Source organism: Miniopterus natalensis, chromosome 20, assembly GCF_054644295.1.
Source record: "Miniopterus natalensis isolate mMinNat1 chromosome 20, mMinNat1.hap1, whole genome shotgun sequence".
NCBI lineage: Eukaryota > Metazoa > Chordata > Mammalia > Chiroptera > Miniopteridae > Miniopterus > Miniopterus natalensis.
This window is the reverse complement of record NC_142100.1, coordinates 27,207,055-27,217,729: the sequence shown is the minus strand read 5'-3', so window position 1 is coordinate 27,217,729 and position 10,675 is coordinate 27,207,055. Positions and strand designations below refer to the sequence as shown.

Here is a 10,675-nt window from a genome sequence, read left to right as displayed (position 1 = left end):
CCACGGTTCTTGGCCACGCCTTCCCTGGGGGGCTGGTATCTGGTGGGCTCTGTGGCTTCTTGGTTGTTAGAACAGGGTGGAAGGTGGAAGGAGGGAGTGTTATGGGTGGGCAGCCTCCACATCCTGTCTCCTGGACGCGCGCTCTGGGTGCACTTGGGCCTGGGGAGCTGGCTCTGGGGGAGCCGGTGCCGAGTGCGAGGTCTCCTCCCTCCCTCCCTTCCATTCTGCCATCTGTCTACATAATACATGCTTAGTGCAAGCACTGAAATGGGGAAAGTACAAAGACTGTAAAGATTATCTATAACCCCATGGAGGGTAAAGAACCAGTATCCACTTGTGGACAAGCTTCCTGAACAAGAATCCAGACCCAGGTAAGCGTAGCCTGAGCACAAGGTGAGACCAGGTTACCTGGGCAGCGGTTTCAATCATCAAAATAGATGCAGGGGGCACGTGGCACTTACCGTTGAAGATCGACAGGGTTTTCGTACGGAAAACAAATTAGACGTGTTATAGGGGCCACGTGTGGAAAGGAGGGCTCACGAAACGTGGCCATCAGGAAGCAAGTTTTAACTCAACAGAAGACATTTTTAAAGATTGAGAGCGAATCCAAGATTGGACACCCGTGTGGTGGTGGCAGAGATAAGTCCGTATAATTAGGGCCAGGACGAGTGGGGAGGAGTTTGAACTCGGGTGGCGGCCGATTCCATCCTGGCTGCTCAAAGTCGCGTGAGGAGGACCCGCGGCCGGGCATCACCTGGGGGCTCATTACAAAGAACCTTGAGTCCACTGAGACCCACTGAATCAGGGTCCGCATTTTAGACAGAGCCCCAGGTGATTCGTGGGCACATTAAGGCTGGAGAAGCACCGGACTAGTTGACCACGTCAGGCACATTTTCTTATGCGTCATCCAGCACCCAGCCTGCTGAGGCTCAGAGGACCCGGCAGCTAATTACCTCGGGGAACAAGAAGCCTGGGGGTGCAGGAGCCTTGGTGACGTCATCACAGAGCAGGCTCTTGCTTGTTTGGCACCTGCCACCCTCAGCTGCTGGCTTTAGTGCTGACTCGATCGCCCGTGTTTTGTGAGCGGGAGGCCCTGGGAGGGCCACAGGTGTTGCTCTGCCCTGGGGGTGGGCTGTGCGGGGACCGCTCGGCCGCACCAGCCCCGCGAGCTCCTCACTTCTGATCAAAGCCGGCACCTGCGCCTCATAATCGCATCGCCCACCTTCCAGGGCAGAGGCTGATTTATCACCTGTCAGGGTCGATCACTTTGTAGTTCTGCCCAAAACACTGAAGACATTGTTAGGATAGGTTTTTAAGGTGGCTTTTCCTTTCTTTTTTGTTTTTCAGTGCAAATATCCCCTAAAATGCCACACAGTGCTCCCTCTGGGGACATCTGCTTGAGAGACCACCTGTCGTCAGGGGCACCTGAGAGCGTTGGGTCCCATCCTTGCAGAACCCCCCAGGCCCTGTCGCAGAGGTTCTTTCGGGTGGGCGGGAGGTGGGTGTGTTTCAACGGTGATCCTCAGGACGCTTTCCCTATAGACCAGAGCCCCCTGGATGCCAGCCTGGTACAGCCCCTCCCGCCCCCCAAAAAAGAGGCGTCTCGTCGTAACAAAGCGGGGCTTGGAGGCCTGAAACGTCCGGCAGGGCTGTGGACATCCTGCGGGATCTGAAGAGCCGTCCTCCGAGGCGTGGGGCTGTTATAAGCCCCCAATTACGCCAGCTCGCCCCAACAACTGAGACCCATTCTGTGTGGATTTCAAACGCGCCTCCTCCCCTCCTCCCTCCCGCTTGGCCTCCACACTCTTAATAAAACATTAAAAACCACTCCCCAGCGCAGCGGCCGCGGGTTCGGCGAGCTTCCCTGGAGCCCGGCCGCCTCCCTCCATCTCCGTGTCACGAGGTTTTATCCATTTGCGTTCGGGGCGTCGGCGGGTGAGGCGCGGTTTCCCGGGAAGTCCGTTATGATGTCCCCGCCTTCAAAGGGAGAGACGGGACCACCTTCCACGCCGCGCCTGCCTTTTAAACTGGAAAGATCAGTGGGCAGTCCGGGCCGCCCGGGCACAGCATTGGACAAAGTGCTTCTCCGGGAGAAAGAAAAAACCCCTCTTTGGAGATCGTTACTCATTAGCGGGTTTGACTTTCGGGGCGACAATAAACATAATAATAGTAGCCACTATCTAGGAGCCCTCGGCCTCCTTAGCGCTTCGCTCCTCTGATTTTATTTAATCTTGCGTCTCCCGGGTGCTGGGGAGGAATCAGATGGGTTCATAAAGACAGCACCTGGCCCGCGCCGGCCTGGCTCAGTGGTCAGTGCGTCGGCCCGCCGTGGACTGAGGGGTCCCGGGTTTGATTCTGGCCAAGGGCACATACCTGGGTTGCAGGTTCGATCCCCGGCCCCTGGCCGACACTCGGGCAGGTGGCAGCCCATTGATGTCTCTCACATCGATGTTTCTCTCTCTCTCTCTCTGAAAAGCAATAGAAAAAATTTCCTCGGAAACCATGACCACCCCAGTGGGGAAACCGAGGCAAGGCAGCTCCAGCCGCTTGCCCGAGGTGACGCCCACAGGGGTTGAGTCAGGCTGGGCACCGGGGCACAGCGGGGCGAGACTGTTGGGTCCTGAACCACAGGGGCACCCAGCGCCCTCCGGCGTTTCCTCCCGCCTGCTGCTCCCTGTGTTTCCCCCTCTCCCTCCCGAGAGACGAAATGGAAGAAGGGACCCCGCCTGTCACCCCGAGACCGCGGCTTGGTCTTCCCGCCCTGTGTCTCGGCCTTGAAGCAGTCTGTGCGGGGGTCCTAGTTGGAAGATTGGAGCCCATTGGCCCTGCAGGGAATTTTAATTTTGCTCGGTGGCCCAAGGTTTAATTAAAGAGGCCCGGTGGGCCCAGGGGAGGGACGATGGGCGCCCACCCTCTCGACTGCCCCTTATCTCTACCTGGGTCCCATTTTGGCTCTGGGTGAGCCCACTTATGTGATGTCCTCAGTGGCTAGAGGTGGCCACCCACCCACCTGGCTGAGCTGTCCTCCAGCTCCGACCATCCCCAGGCACCCACCTGTGCCCCTGGCCTCGTGCCCACAACCCCGGTGCGGCCCACAGACTGGCCGTCCCCACCTGGGCTCGCAGGGACCCCGGGACACCTTCACCTGTCCTCCACCAACACGCTGCGCCCAGGCTCTCCCGCCCGTTCCCTCCTGTCTGGCCGAGTGGCACCGGCCGCCTGTGTCGGAGCCGGGCTCGTCCCTGGCTGTTCGACGCATGTCCCCTCCAACCCCGGGTGCTGCTGCTGTAGGTCAGTGCCTCTCGCCGGCCCGGCCCACTGTTCCCACCCACGGCCAGGCCTCGGGTCACTCTGCGCGGAAGGCAGTCCTGACGCCCGCGCTCTTCCGATTTCCCTGCTTTGCCCCAGTGGCCGGTGGCTCTTTTGCTTGGAGCACATCATGTGCCGCGAAGATGAAATGGTTTAACCTACTTTGTGAAGTCCTCAGGCTCACGGCGAGGTGGGACGTCCCGGTGGTCGGAAGCACGCGTTTGGGCCACGCTCTGGGCTCCCTGCTTGCTTCCTGCGCGGCCCTGGGCCTTCTCTGTGCCTGGGTTTACTCGTCTGTTGAATCGGGGTGAGAGCGGTGCCACGGCCGTTTGCCAGAGGACTGAGCGAATGAACACAAGTGCTTCGCTGCCACTCACTCACCAATCACGGGCTGAACCGGTGCTCCAAGATCCATTACCAGACGGCCCCCTTCCTGTCCTGACTCTTTTACTTGCTGTGTGACCATGGGAATTTATTATTATTATTGTTAATGCTCACCCGAGGATATTTTTTCCATTGCTTTGCAGAGAGAGTGGAAAGGAGAGAGAGAGAGGGAGAAACATCGATCGATGTTACAATGGGCTGCCTCCCACATGCACCCCAACCGGGGCTGGGAATCGAACCTGCAACCCGGGTATGTGACCTTGACCAGAAATCGAACCCACAACCCCTCAGTGCGTGGGCCGATGCTCTAACCACTGAGTCACACCAACCAGGGCTCTGTTGCTTTTTTAGGCTGTTCAAAGTTCTATTCCAAACACTGACCGATTTTCTTTCTCAGAGCGACAGAAAAGGGGGGATACGTGGGTAGGTACACACACCTACACGTCTCCAGGTAGATAGGCTTTTCAGTGGAGACAAGAAATAAGTTTTTATTTGTGGGTGTTTTTAAAAACCTTTCCTCTTTCGTTTTTAATGCACGAAGGGCTCCCCTGGGTTTCCCCTTAAATTACTTCACCTGCCTAGTTGGTGTTCCTCGAACTTGACCCCCGAGTGGCCAGGCTCCCCGCTCCTGTGTGCCCCAGACCCTCACATCCACATGGGGTGGTGCCCGACCCCGGTGCCCCGCTCGAGTGTTGTTGAGATGAGGGTGGTCATGGGCACCGGGCTTAATTCCTAAACACCCTTTATAAATCTTTAGGACACAGGCCGCCCGACCTCAGGCTCCTGTCCCCCTTAGGAAGCACTTAGTAAATGCTCAGAGGTCCTAAGAGCTCCCTGTCCAACGTGGGGCCTGGCATCATCAGACCCCGCGGAGAACTTGGGCGTATTTAACCCGTTTCCCAGGGCTCTAGGCCTGGCCCGTGCCCTTGGGCCCTTCGGTGAGAACCTGAGTTCAGCTGCGCTTCTGACCACCTGGGCCTGGGCTGCTCCAGGTCTTCCCGGGAACACACCTGAAGGCAAACACAGGAGAGCCGGGCGCCGCGAGGCACCAGGCCGGTTCACTTCCCCCTGCTGACCATGGATACTTGGTTCCGTCCAGGCCTACAGCCTGTTCTGGAAACATCTCCCTGGCCTGAGGTCGCTGCAAAGTCAGCACACCTGGGCCGGACGCTCCGTCCAGGTACGGCCTGACCCCAGCGAGCCAACCCAGCAGGACTCACTTAACTCTCTCCCTTCTCTACAGATATTACCACAGTGTGTCCACGCTTGTACCCAAACTGGGCCCTCACGGCCAGCTGCCGAGGGGTCACAGAGCCCGAGTCCCAACCTCGCACACTTCCTGCGCATGCCTCCCCTGAAACTCGAAATTAAATGACCCTGCCCCGCTGGGCTGTGCCCATCGACCACGTGGCCGGATAGATGAGCAGTAATCTCTACGGGGAGGGGGGGCCACACTCAGGATCTGCTGGGAAAGCCGACGGAGGGAGAAAGTTTTCTCTCTCAACGCACCAGGGACTGGCAGCAAACTAAAGAACATAGTTTATTTTTAATAAAATAGAGGAGCGAAAATATCACATCATCTAGGTCACACAGGCGCAGGCAGGTCCTCGCTCTCCCGAGGGTGGGGTGGGGGGTAAACTAGCCCTTCGCCGGGGGCTTCTAGATCGCGTCCTGACAAACATTTGGTTCACAACAAAAAAAGAGTCAATAAGCCCTTTGGATCCTTCTGAAGGATCCCTCCCCCCTGCCCCCCTCCCTCCCTCCTGCAAATCAGTGCAAACCGGCGACGGGGGCTCGGTTTCCATGAAACAGCCACAAAGTGTGACAGGGAGGGGCTCCCCAGGGCCGGGCCCCTCGCTCTTTTGTTGGGAGGTTTCTTTTCTCGTCGATACACAGCCAACGACGTGTTTCTCTGTTTTCACGGAAGGAGGGGGGGAAATGTATTGCACACGGTTGGCCTTGACAAATGTGAGGTTCGGTGGACGCTTCTGCCCCCGGAAAGAGGGAAAGAGAGAGAGAGGGAGGGAGAGGGTTTGGGGAGGCCTGAGGCTCCTGTCTGTTTTAAGGGGCGCCAAGCCCCCCAGAGTGCGCTGGGCTGTCAGGCTCCCTTTTCTTCCTGTTTGCCCCGAGCTGCCCCCTCCCAGCTGCCTCCCTGAGGGTGGCCCCGGGGTGGCTGGGGCCGAGGGACCCTCCCTGAGCGTCTCTCTCTCTCCCCCCCCCACCCCCAGCCCAGCAGAGGCTCTTTCATCTGCAAACAAGTTATCAGCTCCCATTTGCAAGCGCCCAGGGCTGCCCGCCGAGCTTCTGAACCCGAGTCTCCCTCGGGGGGCGGGCGCGTCCCCACGACCGGGGCGCACGAGCGGCTCCTCCCCGGGGCGCTCGCCCGGCTCCACGGCCCGCGGGGGCGCAGCGTCCTGGATTCCGGCGTGAAAACTTTTTTTTTTTTTAATGATTATTTTTTTCTTTTTACTTTTATTTAAAAACCAACCCACCGACCCACCAGAGAAAGCGCCAGGTTTGGCTCTGCCGCGCGCCGTCGCCGCGGTGGGACAGTCCCCCTGCCCGGCCCGGTCCGGCCCGGTTCGGCCCGGCTCACACGCAGGTGGGAGGCTGCGCGGGGATTTCGCACTTCCCCAGGTACGTCTTTGGGGGGTGCTGCGCCTTTTTGTAAATCCCGCCGTGCGCGATGCCGCCGGCCGCCTTGCGCGCGCCCCTCTTGGCGAACCGGCGGCTGCAGACGCCGCGCCAGGACTGCAGCGTCTTGGCCGTCCAGATCCACACGCCGCTGGTGATGCCCACGACCAGCAGCATGAAGATCTTCAGCAGCGAGACCTCCACGGCGGGGATGGACGCGGCCATGAGGCAGTCCAGGCTCTTGGTCTGGTGGTCCACGCGGCACTTGCGCTGCGCCGCCAGCGCCTTCCAGTACTCCACGTTGAGGCGCTCGTAGAAGTAACAGGCGATCACGCAGGTGGCCGGCACCGTGTACAGCACGGAGAACACGCCGATCCTCACCATGAGCTTCTCCAGCTTGTCCGTGTTCTCGCCGCCCGTCTTCATCACCCGGCGGATGTGGAAAAGCGCCACGAAGCCCGAGAGGATGAAGGACGTGCCCAGGACGAGGTAACAGGCCAGCGGCACCAGCACGAAGCCCGTGAGCGCGTTCACGTCCATGCTCCCCACGTAGCAGACGCCCGTGAGCTCGTCGCCCGCCACGCGGCGCATCACCAGGATGAGGATGGTCTTCACGGCGGGGATGGCCCAGGCCGCCAGGTGGAAGTAGCTGCTGTTGGCCTCGATGGCCTCGTGGCCCCACTTCTTGCCCGCGGCCAGGAACCAGGTGAGCGTGAGGATCACCCACCAGAGCGAGCTGGCCATGCCGAAGTAGTAGAGCACCAGGAACACGAGCGTGCAGCCGGTGCTCTCCAGGCCCTCCTGGATGACGTAGAGCTGCCCGCTGTCGCGGTCGCAGGCGATGCTCTCGGCGCCCGCGAACAGGCGCACGATGTAGCCCAGCGAGGACACGCAGTAGCACATGGACAGGAAGATAATGGGGCGCTCGGGGTAGCGGAAGCGGTCGGGGTCGATGAGGAAGGTGAGCACCGTGAAGGCGCTGGAGACGAAGCACAGGACGGACCACACCGCCAGCCAGACCACGGCGAAGCGCTTGTCGTCGCGGCTCCAGTACACGTCCACGCCGGGCGTGCAGAGCGGCGCGCACGACGCGCTCCTCTCCACGCGGTGGAACTTGCCCGGGTTGGCGCAGCCCGCGCGCCCCGCGCCGCCGTCCTTCCGCGCGGGCTCCTGCGCGCCCGGGGGCCGCTGCGGCCGGAAGAGCGGCGGGAACAGGCCGGAGCCGCGGGCGGGCTCGTCCGAGCCGTTGTTGGGGGCCTCCATGCACAGGTAGTTGGGGTCGTTCTTGCTCGGGAGGCGGCCGCAGTCCAGCGAGTCGGGCCACTTGAAGTTGAACTGCGCCATGATGGGCGAGCACTTGAGCCGGGCCTGCTCGCACATGACGCGGCAGGCGGGGATGGGCGCGGAGACCTGCTCGGTGCACATGGGCGCGTACAGCGAGCACAGGAAGAAGCGCAGGTGGCCGTGGCAGCCGTACTCCACCAGCGGCGCGAACTCGTGGAGCTGGATGGCGGCCTCGCGCTGGTTCTCGTGGCCCATCAGGTTGGGCATGCGGGTCATGTTGTAGCCGATGTCCTGGCACATCGGGATCTCGATGGGCTGGCACCTGCCGTCGCCCGGACGCTCCATGTCCATGGAGCCGATGGCGGCGCACGACCCCATCACCTGCAGGACCAGCCACAGGCGGGGGCCGGGGCGCTGCCGCATGGTGCCGTCGGAGGCGCCCTCGCGGGGAGGCGCGCGCCCCTCAGAGCCGCCGCTGCCGGGGTCGGGCTGCCGGCCTCGGGTCCGCGTCCCCGCCCATGCCCGCCCAGCCTGGGCCCCGCTCCCCGCGCCCCGCGCCCGGCCTCCGCCGAGGTGGGGGGCCCGCGGCGCGGAGCGGCGAAGTTGGCGAACAATACCGGGAAGCGGGGGCGGGGGGGCCCCGGAGCCCTCGGCGCGGGTCTGCGAGTCTCCGGCGGCAAACTTGGGCGTCTCCCGGGGGCGCCCGGCTGGCTGGTCCCGAGCGGGCGCGCGGCGCGGGCGCACGGTGGCCGGGCCAGCGCGCCCCGGCTCCTCCCTCCCCGCGCGCCGGCCTCGGCCCGGCCCGGCCCGCAGCTGTTCCGCGGTTTGCGTCCCGGGGCGAGAAGACTCGCAAAAAGGCGAAGGGGGAGAAGCGGGGCGGCGACAGGCCCCGCCCCCGGCGCGCCCCGCCCCCGCCGCTGCTTTGCATGAGAAAGCGGGGCGGCCCCGCCGCCCGCTCCCGCGCCCCGCCGCCCGCTCCGGGCCCCGCGGGGCGCAGCGCCGTCCCGCCCGCGTCGCCGCCCGGCTGCGACACCCCCGCCCGGCGCCCGCCCCGCCCCGCCCCGCCCGCCGCTCCCTCGCGCTCTCCCCGCCCGCCTCCAACTTTGCGCTCGCCGCCTCCCTCCCGCCCGCCCGCGCCCCCTTTCCGGGGAGAGGGAGGGGGTCCCATCGGGATTGTCCCCGGCACCCTGCGCCTCTCGCCGCCTCCTGCCTGCGCCCCAGGTCCCGGCGAACCCCCCGGGTGCCGAGGTTATCGGAAGTTCGGAGACTGGCCGGAGAAGGGGGCGGGGTGCCCGCGCCAGGGGGTTGGGGGCGCATCTTCCCTGGTTTTATGGCGGGTCCCGGGCAGAGGGCGCTTTCAAAGCGAGATGGGATTTGCGTTTTATGGCCCCGACCATAAAGTGGCCCTTCAGCTTGTAAACCTGCCCGCGCCGTCCGAGGCTGGGAGTCCCCGGCCTGCGCTCCGGGCTCGGCCCGGCTCCGGGGAGGGCCTGCCTTTGAAATTTCAAAGAGGAGAGCTGAGGCCGGGGGGAGGGGCTCTGGGAATCGGAGTTCTAGGGCCGCTGGAGCGAGGTCTCCGCAGAGGAGGGAGGGGGAGGGGCAGGACGCCTCCTGGGGCTCTGACGCCCCCCAGCCCCGGGAGGCGCGGGCTTGGCTTGTACAATGGTGACCACCCCCCCCCGCCCGCCCCCAACAGGGCCTCGGAGCTGAGGGGCCTCGCGCCGGGCAGGGCTGGTGGTTTCTCCTCGGCGGCTGAGTTTATTTATTATAGGAAGTCATTCGCTCCTCGGGTATTTATATTATTTGGCGAGTGATTTGTCCGGCCCGCGCCCTCCTTGGCTAGAGACGCGTAAGGCGATGCGGAGTCGGGGCTGAGAAGTGGGAGGGCGCTGCGTCAGCGGATCCCGGGGTCCCCGCCTCCCTGGGGAGGCCCGCACGCCGCTCAGGGTTCGTGGAAAGTGGCGCGAGCATCCTGGGCTGAGGCCTTACCCACCCCCTCGCCACGGGGCCAGTTTGTGATCCGCTCGCTCAGGACACCCGGCCCCGCCCCGCCCCTCCCCGCGCGCGGCGGCCAGGTGGGCGCTCCCACGCCTCCCTCACCTGCATGGAATGTGTAAAGCGCTTCCCCTGGCCTGGCGAATTAACCCTTAAACAAACAGCGCCCCCGGGAGGCGGCCGCGTCTCTCTCCTCTTAGATGCCCCCGAGGTCAGGGTCTTTCTCCTTTCTCCTGAAACTCCCGGGTCTCGTCCATAGGGGGCAGCGGGGGGCTTTGCCCGGCGGGAGGCGCGCTCCGAGGATGCGGCCCCGTCCTCCGGGGCTCGGTTTCCCTGCTCCCCTGCTCAGGTAACCTCGGGAGGTTTGCGGGGCGCGCGGGCCTCCCTGCGCGTGGGTGCTGGGCCTCAGGGAGGCGGGCGCTGCGGATATCGCCCGGTGTCTCCAGGAAGCCCGGGGGGGGGGGGGGGGGCTCCCCTTCTGGGAAACCTCCTGTCAGCTGTGGCAGAAATGGGGCACTTCCTCCTCTGAGGAGGCTTTTTCAAGGATTGTCTTTGTTTCAAACAAGTCATAAGATCTTACATCTGTAAGAAACTCGGAAGACCTCACATATCCCCCCACCCTCCCTCCCTCCCTTTCCTTCCTTCATTCTATTCATCCATCATCCATCCATCCATCCACCCATCCATCCATTCGTCCATCTATCCATCCATCCACCACCCACCCAGCCACCCAGCCTTCCAGCCACTCATCCAGCCTTCCTTCCTTCCTTCCTTCCTTCCTTCCTTCCTTCCTTCCTTCCTTCCTTCCTTCCTTCCTTCCTTCCTTCCTTCCTTCCATCCACCCAGCCTTCCTTCCATCCATCTACCCATCCATCCATCCACCCACCCACCCAGTCTCCCAATCATTCATTACCCCTTCCATCTGCCCATTTTTCCTTCCTTCCCTCCCCCCCCCCCCTTGCAAACACCAAGGAGACTGCGGCTGGGACCTGCCCAGGATCCCAGAACTAATAGGCAGGTTGGCCCTTGGGCCCTGGATTATTGTGCCTGGATGTTGGGTGTTGGAGGA

General features: G+C 63.0%; 1 protein-coding gene across 1 annotated transcript; it reads right to left on the bottom strand.

Moving 5' to 3' along the window:
* Positions 1 to 6,198: 6,198 nt before the first annotated feature.
* FZD10 (frizzled class receptor 10) lies at positions 6,199 to 8,055 on the bottom strand. The gene has a single exon (XM_016203123.2). It carries the CDS (start codon positions 8,032 to 8,034, stop codon positions 6,286 to 6,288), a length of 1,749 nt encoding a protein of 582 aa, XP_016058609.2. The 5' UTR covers positions 8,035 to 8,055; the 3' UTR covers positions 6,199 to 6,285.
* Between the last annotated feature and the right edge of the window lie 2,620 nt (positions 8,056 to 10,675).